The sequence below is a fragment of the Branchiostoma lanceolatum genome, chromosome 4, assembly GCF_035083965.1.
Source record: "Branchiostoma lanceolatum isolate klBraLanc5 chromosome 4, klBraLanc5.hap2, whole genome shotgun sequence".
In the NCBI taxonomy this organism is placed as follows: Eukaryota; Metazoa; Chordata; class Leptocardii; order Amphioxiformes; family Branchiostomatidae; genus Branchiostoma; species Branchiostoma lanceolatum.
Genome location: NC_089725.1, coordinates 27,732,807 through 27,749,717, shown reverse-complemented (window position 1 = coordinate 27,749,717; position 16,911 = coordinate 27,732,807). Strand labels below are relative to the sequence as shown.

At 43.2% G+C, this 16,911-nt stretch overlaps 1 protein-coding gene across 1 annotated transcript in view; it reads right to left on the bottom strand.

Annotated features, from left to right (window-relative positions):
* Nucleotides 1-2,383, bottom strand: part of LOC136433810 (glutamate receptor ionotropic, delta-1-like) — a 31,268-nt gene extending 28,885 nt beyond the window's left edge. Inside the window, exons 1-2 of the mRNA XM_066426340.1 lie at nt 1,869-2,383; nt 134-292 (exon numbers count right to left, since the gene is read on the bottom strand). Of these exons, the coding sequence (XP_066282437.1) occupies nt 134-292; nt 1,869-2,046 (337 nt within the window). The 5' untranslated portion in view covers nt 2,047-2,383. The remainder of the gene's footprint in view (nt 1-133; nt 293-1,868) is intronic.
* Nucleotides 2,384-16,911: the final 14,528 nt, after the last annotated feature.

Genomic DNA, 16,911 nt, shown 5'->3' with positions numbered 1-16,911 from the left:
TGTCCTTTTCTATTTGATGTATGAAAGCGGAGGCGTCGGGGACTAGGTTCGTGCCATTTATATTTCGATTTGCTGATAAATGTGATAAAGTATCCGATCCTTGTACGGGAACTAGCTATTACAGCACACATACCTTTCCTGATTGCCAATAGTGGATCCCCCTTGTCCAAGTGCACCAGACGGGGGACTAGCCGGGCCTTCGGGAGGATAGTCCGGTCTGCGTTGATCTGATCCACGGCGTAACGAAAAGCCTCTTCCTCTTGAAGGGTCTTTTCGTCTTCGAAAATAGCGCCTGGAGATGTAAGATACAAAGAACCTTAAACCAATGCTTCATAAAAAGACGATGATGCCACCTGGCAGAGGCCCGATATGTGCTCTATCTGTCAAGAATGCAATAAGAAAGCCATGAAAAATAGAAATCAGTACCATCTGGGAGACCAGAAGGTCACCTAGAGGTGAAGATTGCGCTGGAGGTCGTGCTGTGGAAGAGCAACGTCATATTTCTTGAATGGATAAGGCGTCATTAGCAAAGTATACCCTGGAATCAAGGTATCTGATTTTGTAGCGACTCGGGTGTGAAGAATTGCGGTAGCCCGGAGCTCTGTCTGCGGCCTTTCATTCAAGGAGAGCTATGGTATCGGGCAAGTGACAGAGATGTGTGTGCTGCACCGTAGCTGTGAAACATTGCCATGGCTGTTTATCGGTACACTGTGGGCTTATGCCGTGGTCACAAGATTCATCTCGGGAACTGGCTTAACATAAGTAGCTCTTTTACATCAATGCTCTAACGATCGCCAAACTGCTGGAATGAAGTCAGGAATAGGGGTTGGTTTGGCGCAAGTCGGAAAACATATGTAGAACAGTAAGCAAAACAAGTAAAATTATCAACCCTAAAAAAATTCAAACACAAACATCACTGATCTCCCGATAGTCCGTCCATCAGAAAGGCATGCTCAATGTTTATACCCAATTTAATGAAAAATATGATACCATCGATAGCTTCTTTAGACGTCTAGTACATTGGCCCTTGCTAACGGCTCTCTTGTTTCTCCAATTTGAACCAGTTGAGTGACAAGACGTGTTTGTTATGCTCTGTCACACGCTACTTAAGTATGTTTCACTAGACAATCCCTGGTAAACAATGGGCCCTATTTTCAACGCTTAATTACCAGGGGTGTGTAGCCTAAACCCGAAGATTGTCCGGCGCACCGGGAGTTCTAAATGGAAATTGTCCAAACTGCGGAGCCAGCTGGGGTCTCCATCATATAGGATGATATTCAATACAATAACTCAGGCATACCGCCACGGCACACGTTTTACAACTTTTGTTACTGGAAAGACACGGATTTTCCCGACATTGTTGTGCACCTTTGGCTTCAATTTCATGCACATGGTACAAAATTTATATCGCCACCGCTATGTTATTTATCCCCTGTGTTATTGTATGCTATTTCCCAAACTACAGACTGAGAACGCCTTCTGACAAAAGAAGAGCAAGGCGCTGAAAAGGTATCGGAAACGTGGAATAAATGAACAAGCAAAGTAGCAGATCATGTGCACGATTGCTCACAGGCAGAGAATACGGCAGTTTGTCAGCAACCAGAATGCCGTTTTGTCCGCAAGCACAATCAGCTAATAGATTAATGTACCTGCAGGAAAATAGTATCGACAAGAAGGAATATCTCGCTTACAATGAGATTCCTGATCGAAAGCGTGGGTCAGCTTTTCTGCTTGGCCCATTGAGTGTTTGGGATTTCCATTGGCTTGCAGGTCTGCTCTAGGGGTATAATATGCCAACCCATTCGTGAAACTAGCGCGCACGGCGCGTATGGTCTCAGGCTGCGGACAGAAACAGAGGAGTCACTCACCTAACGGCACGTCCACCATGTGGTCTGAGATGGCTGTAGAACAGCACAGAAGGACGGCTACTCCGAGGCTCAGCACGACCATCCTCGGCAGCAGACTTTGCCGCAACCCGCCGGAGCTGCATGAGCACGCGTTGAACAGACCGATCCCTGCGTCGGCTGGGCCGGCGAAGGGGAACATGGTACCGCGAATATTAACTCACGCTTGGCAGCACAGCACGTATCGATTGGCTGGCGTGATGGGAAGCGCCACCGGCGGCCCTGCCAGGTCCAGCCCCTCCATCTCCCTACACAAGCCTGAGTGAGAAAAGATTTCACCACCAAACTATCCACCTGCCCGCTATTTATTAGTCAGACCGATATTGGAAAAGAGCTACCTTCTAATGCAGTGATACCAGATGAAATGAAATATTTATCAAAAGAGGTAGACATATGCGCAGGTAACGATTTCTACCATTTGGTGGTGTATTGGCTTACATGGTGAAATCACGCTATATCCCATTAAAAACTAACTTAGTTAAAAGTAAGTTGAGGAGTCTTCATCATGCGGCAGGCGTGCCCTCTGTCGGAAACTTTGAATGTTGTAGTCCAGGATGGAGTAGAACTTCATCTGACGTCTTCTTGGACTTGCCGAACAAAAATGGTGGGTGCAAATCGAATTAGCTACGTACGCCGGCGGTGCCTTTCAACAGTATCCAATGCGTGTGCTAAGGATGCTCCAACATGAATGCAGACAGACCAAGAATAGTATAAATGGCAGATGAAAACCTGTGGATTACTTTGAAAGAGGTTGGGGCCTAAAAAAGGGAATTCCCACTGGTACCATATATTGATTATTAGACATGAATCAAGTTAGTGATATCAGTACTACAAATCTTGACACATACTTGGAGTCCACACCACATAATCATGAAGTCAATTCAGGTACCCCCCCCCCCCCCTCCCCACCCTTGGAAATATGCCCAGTTTTCGGTGTCAATGCATTGCTGAAAGATTGCAATCCCCAAACCAGTCCGGCTACTTTTGGCACGCGTGCCTTTACGTTCAACTGATGTCGTCATTCATTCAATCCTTCCCACGTGTTGACGAAGCTTTTGGAGTCAATTCGCAATTTATAATCAAAGTTTATTGCACATCAAATGTAACGGGCACAATGTATGGCAAGTTCGTAAAATGTCAAGACATATATGTCTTTGTCTATCAACAATACTAATTGATTCTACAAAACTTAAGTCTAAACACTACGGGATCCAATAAGAATAATACAGAATACATATATGGAAGTATATTACATGATACACAGGAAACATCAATTATTTGCGTCAGAGATTAATCGATTTCTTTTTAGAATAGAGGTGGATATGTATTGGTCTATGTACAAGAAAATTGCGTCAGGATATGGCATAAGTAAATCAAACGTTTCTGGGCTTATCTTAGATGGTAATGTTATGTTTGCATTGTTCGTGATAACATTCATAAGTGTCTGTCTTTCTTCAATATATGTCTGCAGTTCATACTCCAACTCACGTCACTGCGCCAGAAGAAGGTGGCTATTTGTCTCAGCGTCAGCGTAAAACATTATTCACCTGTACAGGGCAAAGAAACGTTATACGACTGTAACCTTGAAGAAGTGTAGCTCTATACCAAGCTCATTAATCTAGAGCTGTTATTCCGAACTGCTGATGGTCAGATGTAAAGTAAAGTTGGACATCTGAACCACCCTGGAAAATTCACAAGAAATTCAAGGTAGAAAACCTACTAGTAGGTTGTTGTAACACCTAATGCATGCGAAGGTGCTTTGATAAGGTTAAAACATATCAAGGGCCCAAGTTGGTATACAGGATAAATCCCTTTGGCTAATCTGCTCTTTCAAATGCAATTGTTTTACTGGCTTTATTTCGGCGGGGATAAATTGCCTCATTATATCTCTGCATGAGACTTGCCGCTGAGACCAGCAACAGGCTGAGTATTTGCACTTGTCTGCCGCTGATGGGGAATTGAAAAGTCGACGGCAATTGATTCAAAACAGTCTTTCTTTTAACAATTATCTTAACATTGCTGCAGTAGACGAGGATGTCCCATGTGGTTGCGTGGAGTTCAGAGTCCATCGATTGCAGAACATGTTGTAATGGTATGATAGATACGAAGGCAACGCCAAAGTTCAGCAGCCGCATCGGTACATTTGCTCTATGGATGACATAAAATCTTTTGAAAAAATTCGTTTGCCAAATTCTCAACAAGAACTTGGAATCGATCGACATGTGTGTTACACCAATTACGTGGACGTTGACAAGAGCCTCGGGACGTGTTTGGCACCCTCATCCGACACCGCCGGTCGTTCCGTACGCCCCAGGGATGCCCGCGAGATAATAAACCACTACCCAGTTGTTCCAAGAACCATTTACTCCTCCACCGATGCACGGGCCACTGACGTAGCCTTGCGAAATAGTCCTACAGTTCGCAAGGGAAATACCGTACAGCTTGTCCGTACAATATGCATGAGTTGGTTTGGTGATTAGCACTTGTACGCCCGATCAATAGTAATGAAAAATGACCACACCGGGGATTGTCGTGACTAAAAGTCCGTAGCATCGAAACTGCCGCTCAATGGTCAGCTCAACTGCAGGATACCACGATTTAAAGTCTGACAGAGCTGAGGGCACGGCTCGGAGAATTATAACGCCAGCGGTGTTTCTATAATGGAGGGCAATAACCGCTGATTATCGGTACCAGACTGCAAAGTGAGCATCGCGGTAGGGGGGGGATTTTGTTTCCAATTTCGCAGAAGTATCTAGTTTATTGCCATGCAGAAGATTAAAAGAGAGCATGACTGCCGGTAAGGTATCTCTGCCCTTAGTGGTCGTTAGAGCAACCGTCGGTATGTGTATTATCCCCTCATCAAGCAAAGGGCGTCTGATCAATTATTGAGGAGTTTTAAAGTACGGCTAAATGGATGGCATTGGAAGAACAGTCAAGGGCAGCAGGCAGTGCTTCTTGTAACGGTGTCGACTTACTGGATCAAAGCATATACGTCGGACGATGTCCTTGAATTTGAGACGCCCTGTCCTCTACACATCCGTGTGCACGCGTGAACGCGTGTCCATGGCGCTGTGAACCTAATATGATCTTTCAAAATTGGCTGTAAAGTTTGTGTTTTTACGATGGCTTCTGTTGAGCAAAATCGTCCTCGGGATCTATCCCGAAGTGACCTCACACCTCGGCTGGACGTGGTGGAAAGAAAATTGACAGGACCACTGCTGTATCATCATCATCTTGCCTGCGAAAGGACATCACGACGATACAACCATTAAGTTTATTTCGTGAGATAAAGACAAAAAACATGCGCCACGATAATGTGCAATAGAGCGACGATATTGCAAAGGAAATAGACCACTGAAATCGATGCCGCTTCTGTCCAGGAGCGTCTACTTTTACTGAAGGCTTCCGAAAATTGGTAGTCGCTAGGATTAATGGTTTCATACAGCTGTAACGACAACGTCACAGCTTTGTATTTGCATGCTCGATACTGGATGGATGTTGCCTATTTCCAGACCACCTGAGCCCCTTGGCAGTGACAAAGCACGTGCAGAAATAAACCAAAGCAAGGGCGTTAGAGTTGAAACTTTGTTTTCAAAAAAATCTCCAGGGTCGCCGTGTCACCCAAGGACAACCTGGGCGGTAACATTCCAACCAAAAGTGATATAAATCACTTCTTTATTATTTGATATGATTTAAGCACCGCTGTTGTATTGTTAATAGCAGACTAATATTCAAGATGTCAACCAAACTACTTAAGCCTCCGTGAATAGTTTCATCAGGTTGGTAATCACTGGACAACAAAACGAGACGTTTAATACCTAGCCACTCCGGTTGAATACAAAGAACTTTGTTATCAACTTCATGTACTTAAACCTCAATAGAGAAACATTATTTGGCAATTAGAATACACACTTAGACTTTCATTTTTTCCTTGCATTTTGGACCTGTGGCATTACACAGTCAATCGAGGAATCAAAATTGTGATTATTATATAAAAACATTTAATTTCTTAATCTTGAATTTTCATTGTTACTGAGATATCTGCGTACATATCGACATTGCTGTTGAAGATAGAACACGTAATTTTAAAACCATAGTCGGTCATTACATTACAGCACCTACAAACATATATTCATCAATCGAAGGCCCTGGAGAGGATATTGACCTTACAACATGAAAATGGCCAAGTCTCCCGGGTTTTTCTTTTCCAATACACTTGGCGTCGATTATGACAAAACGCATTAGCTAAGGTCAGCGCGGAAATGCGTCTTGTTCATAATAATCGGCAGTGGTATTGACTTTAGGGGCACACGCTCTTCTCAATCAGAATATAGATATGAGACTATGAGAGGTACTGCCAAATGTAAAAGTAATATAGCAAGCGTAACTTTCAAGTAAAGGTCTAGTCCATCAATAAAAACGTTTCCTATCGCAAGCCAGCGTTATGAATGCATCTGATACAACGCGATGCTCATCTAATACCCCTAACACACTCTAGAGATTAACGCCAGCTACTTTCATGCCTACGGATTACTGTGGTGTTCAGCTAATTTTTTCAGATGACTTTGCATTGGCGCCAAAACAATCTTATTATACATGCCCGTCAGAGCTTCAGTGGTTCCAATGTTTTCATTCTGTATCCTCGGGACATCCCGTCATCGTGTATCGACTATGCACGTTATCTACGTGTAATCGACATTCCGTGACGTAGTTCCCTGGGGTGAAATTTAGATGGTGAACACGATAGCAATTACGCCTTGTTGTCGAGCCCTTTCTCGTGACCTTGTGATAAATATTAAGACGGGATAGAGTGCAGGAGAGTGCACGAGGAGGCCGCAATTATCGTTACGTTAACGGCAGTAATTATCCTCACATTCACGGCAGAGGTCGGATCTGTTACTCCGTGCAAGACACTGGATTTGGATTATGAAGAATACAAACGATTCAAATACAATCTCGTGTACATTGTAGAAAATACAGAGACACTAAGACGGGACACGCTGGCGCCCGGTGATTCTATGTCACAGAATAAATAGGGTGATGACATATTGATGATATTATGTCATGAATGATTATTCACAATATACACTATTGCCCCATTTAGAGTCTATTCAGTCTATTAGATAGTCAGCTCACTTTGTCGTGCCACAGAGTTACTAGGTTGCAATTGTGGAATTACTCATTGTGTAAATAATAAAATTACTAATAGATAAACGTCTGTTGCCTTTCTGTAAGTAGACACTGCAATGATGTAAATATATGTTAGAAAGATATTAATCGTTACCAGTATCACGTATTAACGTTCTGTGAAACGCATTATTTCGTACGCCACGGTTGCTATCGGTCTTCCCGGATTACTTTGATTTGTGGTTCACCTATTAGCTCGCTGAATTAAAAATGCAATTCTTGGGTGAATGACATACAGGAGAGCTTCTCGTGACATATTAGTGTTTAGGTGCGTCATTAACAGGGCGCCACATCATTTCTCGTTCCCAGCGTGACTTTGGTCCACACACGGGAAAGTTAATCAAGTGTCAGAACTACAATGTCAGATACATAATTCCTGCGAGATGTACAGATATTTTCAACCAAAGAAATACTTCTCTGTTACTTTCAGTCAATATCGTGTGTACTAAATACCACTGTTGTAATGGTGAATCTAAATTGTATCACTGAACGAATTCGTTACCATATTCCGATATAAAGTTGATCAATCCAAACATGCATATGCATGGTTTCTGTCATAAACATTCTTTTTTTATACATTATCTATCACGTGACAACTGCTTGCCTCTATGTCCGGCATTGCGTTGCGTTGCAGAAAAAAAACCGAATCTAAATTGCTATGACAGAACGAAATGCGTTACCATATTTCGAAATGGAGTTGACCAATTCAAGCATGCATATGCATGGTTTCTGTCATAAACATTCTTTTGCAACACATTAGCTATTACGTGACAACTGTTTGCCTGTATATTTGCCATTGCGTTGTGAAGCAGAAAAAAAAACCGAAACAATCGCTGCCTGTACAACGTGGATTAACAAGGAGTACATATCCTTGCGATAACCCACAAAGCACCTTTGATTGATGGCGTTCCTAAGAACCAATTCGGCCACAGTGATTAGACCTCGTCATGATGTACGTCATGTGCAGACGATCATAACTCAGCGCCCGGGATATCATCAGATGTGTGAAGCTGGTCACATTTAAAGGTTGCTCGTGTCACGCGGGCCTTGATTATTCCCTCCCAGAAGACGGAGACCCCGTGAAATCAGGTCGAAGCCGGAAAGCTTCCGCCTCTGAAGGCGCACCTGGTGTCCCCGGCTTACCTGCAAATTTTCCTACCGGCTATTGACAAGGTACATCAATATGCACCTATTCTTTCTATTTCATGAAAATCGAGGATATTCAATCCTGTTTATGTATATGATCCACAATCCCACGTACTGTCACGGACGGAAATCCATCATTATCAAATGGGGATTATTTATTCCCAAACTGGTTAGTATATACCTTTACGACCAGATGTGCACGAAACAATGCAATACATATAATTTCATTCACAGCAACCCATGAAATCTGATATAGGGTTATCCCCTTTTTCACGTCGAACTTGACCTCTGGTTTCAATCTAGCGAGAAGGATGTGGGTCAAGTCCAGGCCAGCAAGCAAACCCGCTATTACCGGCCAGAATCTATCATTTCGGCCATAAACATGCAGACGGCCAGGACAAGGCTTCGGAATCATCGCCATGGGAGGTGGTATCTGCCACAGTTTCAATCATCGTGAGATGTGGAGCTTTAAATCACCAAAATGGTCTTCGGACGGGCAGCCAAAGGTGACGAATAAATAAACGATAATGGGTATACATAAGCGTTCATGTGTTGACGTCTTATTGGCGTGTTTACACGATATTGCTTGTATGACTGATCGTACTGGCTTCTACATCATTTGTTTACTTTGTTGGCACATGGATAACTATGGTATTCTTCACTCTATTGTTTTGATGGACGCGTAAACGAAAAGTAAATGTTAGGATATGATTACATCACTTGACGTTGGCCTTTAGTTATAACTAACAATTCGATGTGTTATTCTTTGCTAGATATCAGTTCATAGAGAGTTGCTGATGATTTCGATTCAGGATCAGAGCGTTTCAGCTAGAATGTCTCACTTTAAATAAGGCGTAGCGGAGCATAATGATCCTTTCTTGTTCGAGGCAAACCTTTCTCGTGTGAAGTGCACTAAAAGTCTTCTAAATGATGTCCTCAGAACTGCCACTGGATGTGCCAGTGCGGGGTTTCTGTGCCAGTCTGTGTTTTGACATCCACGGTCGCCTTTGCCATAACGCCGTGCAGGGTAAAGGCCAGAGGTCGTCGGCATTTAGTGATTCGTCATAGCAGGGTCACGGCGGGTTCCCTTTGTTCTCATCAATCAGTGAACAGAAAGCTATAAATTCTCTCTGGCAGAATTAGGTTAAATCACACGCTTCTTCTACTCTACGTCATGGACCTCTGCTCAAGATATAGGGCACAGATGCGCATGGATTAACAATTTTAATGAATTCTACCGCACCAATTGTTCTTTAGCTAGCCATGCGTGTAGACATGACATGACACGATCATTTTCATATAGGCGATATTAGGCATAATCATTTACGTCCATCGTAATTCAATCTCAAAATATTGCTGCACTAATAATTGGTCTATGAGATCATTGGATGTCACCCGACTGTGACCTGATGTCACCTGACCCATGGTTAACAGCCTGATTGGAGCCCACTAAAAATACATTATAGATTTGTGACGGTACCGATTGCAAATTCTACATTGCGACCAATCAACGACAATTCTAGTAAAGGTACCTTGTGTGATGAGTAACATCCTCGGATTGCCGAGACGCAAATGACATCTACAGCGGGTCAACAGTTCAAGGCAGGCAGTAGGTGATCTGTACGTGCTAGTTGGGCAGCATGGCTGTGAAGTACTAGTAACCTTCTCAACAATTCATACTGACCACTTGCATGAACGAAAGCTACTGACAGTCACGGCCCATCGCGATATCGATTTGGCAGCACCACACGATTTAGTAAATACTTGTACAGGTACTGAACGTCAGCGTACGCAAAATCTTCAGGCAAATCGTTGTTCACGCAGATATTGGTTGCTGCCGGAACTGGTAGAGAAACGCGTGAATGTAACTTTCCAGCACTGCAATCTGCTCCTCGTGTTAACTTGATATCCCAATTGCAGTACTTCAGGATATGATATACAACAGAATTGGCGCCTATACACCAATATTCCTCAAATCCTTCAAGAGCAAGACATGCTACTGAACATGGCGGTTAATGAGACGGTCGTAAGGACAGTTTGTTGGCATGGTTACTTGTACAGTGTAATGCGCTGCTTCCCGCTATATTGTTGACAGCATATGTACCCCCACTGAGTGGTTTCACTGTGATAGCATTTGAAGTGGTCGTTTGAGTATCACTTATTGTGATGTTAGATTTTCTATGATTTATAGGATGTTAAAGCAAAAGTTCGATTGCGTACATCAAAATTACGATTTATCCACAACTTCGCTCTGCACTTTTAGTATCTTTACCTCACTATACTTTATAGCATTCCATATCATGTGTCAAGAACGGTCACAATGAATTGCCAATGGCAATCTCTAAGCAAATGTTTGGGTGTAAAAACGGTAAAAGTTTCGGATCAACAAAGTTTTCTGCCTTATCAAAGTCTGCAACGAAAGCTGACTCGTCAGAAAACATCCTCGATTTTCCATCCCAATATCTACTTGGTACAACTCAACATCGCAGCATCTAAATGTTTGCACCGTCCACGTCTTAGTTCTGACCAACAGACAACAGTGAAAGCATTAACTGGCTGAAAAAAGCAGAGTTACATAGAAACAATCCACATCGCTGCGCTGCTGCGAGCGATGGCTGAGACTTTCCAAGAGCCTTTGGCATCGACTACTGCAAAGACTATTGTTACATACCATGAGTCGTCTGAAAAACAGCGCTGTCGTTGTCAATTTGCATGACATACCGAGTCGTGTAATGTATTGATCTTGATGTATGGACGGATGAAGTGGATTCGATTTGTGAGATTTATGAACACTGTCCTCAATCGACGCCTGGCAGCTGCTTGGGAGATGTTATCTTAGCCCTGGAGACCTCTGCAGCGATGAATCCCCACGAAAGTCGCACTTTTTGACGTTCAAACTGAGAGAGAGTTATTGTTAAAAGATACAAGGTCTGTAATGAAGTTGTAAATCATTACAGCTCTGGAATCCTGTAGCTAGCTGAAGATATGTGCTATAATCAGTGATGCAATCTCTTCTCTGAACTCGGCAGACGTGCTTTGTCATTTGAAAAGTTGAGTTTACAAACAAAAGATTTACCCAGAGACGTGGTGATCAGTTTTGTCCCGATCAGTTGACGACAGGATGTCTAGGTAAGACTATCTTTACAAATTGGATTATTGCGAGGCTTGCGAGCAGTGATGAAAATAGTTGTCTCGTATGACCTTTAGAATATGCCTAGCTAGCAGATATATCTGTGCAGACATGGTTAGTTTATAGCTTGTGGCAGAAACGAATTTCTTTGCCGTAGCGTGATCCTAAACTCAAGGTCCAAAGCGCTTACTAATCCATATCTTCCCATCATGTACAATGGTCTCTCCAAATTCTAGTTGTATAGAATGAGACTATATTACTAAAATGATAAGAATATATAACTAAAATCATAATTGCGAAAGAAGCAATATAGGCCGGAAATATACTGTATAGATGACAAAGGCAGATCTTCATTGGTTCATTTTGTAGCTTTAACGCTGTAAGTCACGGGGTGACTGTATGTGCAACCTCGTATCGATCGCACATGGGAGCGGCCAGGAGTGAATCCGTAAGTCTGCTCTGTGGGTTACCCGCCAGCAAATGCGGACACTATCGGCTTCTTAATACTCAAGGTTCGAAGCTGGCAATAACCTGGCGAGCCTAATGTCATCAGACCCGCCGGTCAATACGGGCCTCTATCTTCCCTGCGAGTTGATTGACAGAGCGTCGGCGTCATGGCGAGGGTCAGTTGATGGATGTTTGCTTCTACAAGTACAAGGGTGATCTGTATGAACACAGGGGTCCTCTCCATCTACATTTACATCGACAGGTCGTATCCACACACCTGGAGACAAGAAGGCAAAGCTATTCTGTATGCATGGTCGCCTGTGGGGATCCGTTACGATGTACTAAATGTGGCATCGCAGACCGCGGCCTGCTCGGAAGTGAGTGCACTAATGGCGTGTGCTGGGATATGTATGTCCTTTTGGGGTTTGGCTGGCATATATATGTTCTTTGGGTTTTTTTACCAGCCACAAGCTGAGAATTACAAATCCGACATTAAAAACAATGCACAGGAAAACATGCAAAATGATAGTTACTCAAGCGTCGTAACTAAAATTTTGAATCAGTCAGACGATTCTGACAGCATCCGCAGTCTTTCGTCAGTGACTAAAGGGAATAACTGGAGAACCAGCTTAGACCTTCATCAACGTATGAAAGCCTGCTTAGTTTGACAAAACCAGGAAAGACTATTCTGATATCCTCTTCGGGATTTCTTTCGGTCGCTTCCTGAAGGAAAATACAATTTTTCGTCTGACATGGTGCCAGATGAAGCCCTCTTTACGTAATCATGTGACTAGTTTTATATAACAGTACCAGACGACCATGTTTAGTGAGTTATATATATATTATTAGGTTAGACTTCAGGGCAACAAGATCATTGTCATTGATAAACCCCTGTACTGTAGTCATGGTATGAGGTCGTACAACGCGAAAAGAGCTGATAAAAAGTTTCCGGCAGCAAGTCCTTCACAACTTCGCATACAGCAGAGCACATTTCTGGTACTCTATTGTAATCTCGCATCTGCCAAACCCACGCAATTCCCGGAGGGTGTTCGGTAGGGCGTTGGAGAATGATTCTCCCCGGTTTTACATTCGCTGCAGCTATGCCGTATGCTGCATTTGGACTTATCTTCACATGCGGTGTTGCGGAATACGTGGCCGGGATGTGGCGTTACACATGGGCCTAGCGGCTTTTAGGCTTACAAATGGTCGAACATTCCTCATCATCCCTGAGACTCGCCTGAGCTGTGAGGCGACAGGTTTAATGTAGGTGGGGAAATGCTGAAATGCCGGTGTGACAGAGCATCCCGCAGAGGCGGCGGACTGAAAACAGGTATCATAAATGATTGAGTCAACGTAACAAAGTTGCACAGCGCATTCCTCGGTCCCGGTGAAATAAGGGTCCTCGTGGATCGATGATTGTGTAATTTAAAAATTACGAGAAGTGGGTCAAAACGAGCTAATCGTTACCGGAAGACACGATGAAGTATGGCTCCCGTGAGACAAAATAGGCCAACCCGATATACACTTAACCCTTCATAGTTACAAACGGTAACGTGCCGTAACAATCGTATCGTCCACTTTAGATGTTGTGACCTTATGACTTTGAGAGGCCAATAGCATGTTCAGAAAGTGCTTGATGATAGTATATTTATGAAATGTTCTTTGATGAAAAATGGAACTGAATGCCATTTAGATATAAAGTCGTATGTTGAGGCTAATCGATTAGAGTTGGTTAGCGTACCTTGTACGTCCATTCACAGGGGTGTACCTGGGGCTGGGGCTCGCAGCTGTGGTTACCAGTTCTTCAGAGGATAGCTGATGAAGGTTAAATAACGATCGGCTTGTAGGAAGTACTTACAGTGTACAAGTTAGCTAGCGGAAATCATCAGGCAAACGTCATTTCTGCACCTAACTGTCCGGAAAAGTAAAATTGGACTTTTGTTCCTTCTTGTAAAAAGTGACCAGTCCTTGCAAAGGATAAAATCATTTTTTGATTCAGATCATGGCTGAATTGAGGCCAATGAAATCTTCGTAATGTGAAAACCTTAAAGTCTGACACCCCCTCCTGCCTCACGCTTGAGAGTTTATGACTTCCTGCAAGGCTGTGCCCGCTACAAAGTTTTCAAGTCGTCCTGAACAACAATTGTACATACGATTGACGTACCGCAATGACTGGAGAGCTAGAGATAGTGATTACTACATAAACATGTAAGATGTGTCGATGTATTTTATTCCACTGGAGGTGGTGGCCGTGTATAAGAACCCCCTATTATCATGTTGCTGGCGCACCACAGGCTTTTATCTGTGAATCTTGATAAACAAATGAACAAATAATGAAGATGGAGAAATTCAATATATCTACAGTTAAGTTGTAGAATAGTCGCGATTTACAGGTTCAATTGAAGGCAATGAACCACAGCAATGCATGCAACGTCACGTCTGCGTTTGAATCCCCCCTCCCGCTGCAGACCTCGCCGGCTCTGCGGGCCTGGCGCACAATCCGCACCAAATCCCTTTATCGGGTTATTCCCTATTTCCAGAATTCAATTCCCGCTGTCATTACGGCGGGCTTTACTTCGAATCAGGAACTTTACACAAAGGCCTTCCCAAGTCATTTATAGGATCATCCTTCCCCGCAGACCCTCTCTTCAATACCGGGACCTAATCGCTTCATCGCCTGCACCTACAAGATTAAACTCCGCCGAGCTTCCCGCGGGACGATCCGCAACACGATGACAGATCAGTGTTGGTTTCTGAGCTTACATGACAAAGTGTAAGGTAATACCGTAATTAATATACCTGCTATACTGATCTGCCACGAACAAGCAATACAATATGCAGATATGTCAGCCACTGTTCAGCTACTGTTATACATCTTCGAGAGCGTAGCGCCTGGGACAAGAGTGCTATTACGAAGATAGATTGCTCTTTCAGAACATTTTCGATTTGACTTTCCTATTAATGATAGTATAAAAACAGCCCGTATGCAGAATATTCTACACCTGAAACACCCTCAGTTTGCAGCCATTCTCTGTTCTAAAAAAACCTTTCAGCTTTTAGAAGTGACACACTGTGAATCACATGAACTTAACGCTAAACCGGAGTTCACTGGACGTTATCCTCTATCAATGGCATACTCACTGCTTGATGGATGCTAAGCTTTCACCTTGCAATATCACTTAAGCACGCTTGTGGCCAGAGCATTATTGTAGTTGTTTAGTGCTCTGTGGAATGGTACTGGCGACGGCAGATTAGATCTAGTAGGCTTGGCTGGAGCTCATGGGACTGTGATGGACACGGCGACAGGAGATATGGGTTTTCTGAGTCTAGAGACTGATAGACTAAAGCCGAAGTGTGTTACGCCGAAGGGCGGCTATACCGGCTATACAGATGCATATACATATATTACTGTAATGTTCAGCAACTAGATAGTCCGACTGCGCACGTAGAAAAACATCTTTGCCTCAATCCACGGAATAATTACAACACACGTTCACGTACTTTACTACTATCCTGAAGCACGAGACGCTGAATGCGGATGGCATCATCGTGGAAAACGAATTAGATGACCAGAAGACAATATCCGTGGTAATGGGACGCAAAAGCTGACTCGTGTTTTTCGTTTAAGCTTTAAATGCTAATATTTACAGCACTTGTCCAACACCCTGTGTTTATGGGACATTAAATGATCGTCCGTCACTCGGTAGAACAGAAGTACAGATGTACCTTTGCCGTATTCTGTAGTTATCACCAAAAGACATAGTGCAAGAGAAGCGAGAATTATGTGTGATGACCGGCTAAGTTATAGAAAAGAGCTGATGGTCACTCTTTGGCCAAATAGAAGTTTTGTGCTATATTCTATTCATGTTCGTATGGGTATAACAGAGTATTTGGGTAGGGTATTTCAGGGTGGAATGTTAAGTTGAAAGATTATTGAACACTTGAAACGTAAATACTGGAGAGATACGTTTGTTCAGTTGAGAAGATCCGTGGGCGACGACCGGTCCTTGCTACTGCCGGCGAGTCGTGTGATTTTTGATGAGTAGGTGCCGATCGATAAGCGGAGATCCGTACAGTGAACCCCGCCTCTCACTTCTGGGGGTGCCGAGTTAATCACGAGAACCACGGCCCGAGAAGGGGTTCAGCGTGGGCTATCCTGGATGAGGTCGCTCATCTCTTTAGACGGGTCAAATCAACTAATGTTTCAGCACCATGGACAGATGCACCCTGATGCTGTTATTGTTAACAACTATGTGTGGAACGAGAAACATGGTATAATGATGACGTCCTGTTAGTGCATTGAAACTTTGATTACAAAATATATGCATATAATATATACTAATGGCAACACAATGTATAAGGCCGGTGATAGTGCTGTTTGAAAATTTTCATTCTTCAATTGGAATGCATAAGATACCATGTTAACGACTGCAGGTTACCTATACGTTCTCGTTCTTTTGTAATGAAATGACTACATAAAGGTAATAGAAGTAATTAATGCAGGACTATGATGCACTCAGCTGTGTTTCCTGTCATTCTGCCATCTAAAGTTGCTCAAAAGTGTTGCTACCTTTGAGCATGATTTGTGCAAGATGATGTGCATTGGGAGGCACATACATGCTTCTGTTGCACAACTATCAACTATAGTGTCCTGAAAATATACATGCAGTGCTCTTGGCCTTTAGTCCTCTGTATACAGATCAACATGCAAAAGTATGAAATATGACAGTCGTTTTAGGTTATCATTGCGTCTTTTGTTTGGCCATCAACCTCAAACAAATATGTATTGCTCGCAATTGAATAGTGATACCATACCAGTGTCTTGCGTACGGAGCACAAATTGAGAAAGTCAAAATCTCATGTGATGGAAATGAACTGTAGGCCATCGGCATGGTCTAGAAACCCCGCTTCAGTCACCATCATTTGTATGATTCGTATCGCTTCTGTGGGTTTATATTCCAATACCGATTCGTTTTTATTATGTCCTGATAGGATATTAGCATTCCGATACAGGAGTAGAAAGGGCAAATACCCCGTAATAGTGTCGTATATTGCCATAGTTTGTGTGGCCGAAAGTACAACTGTTTGAAATGTGGT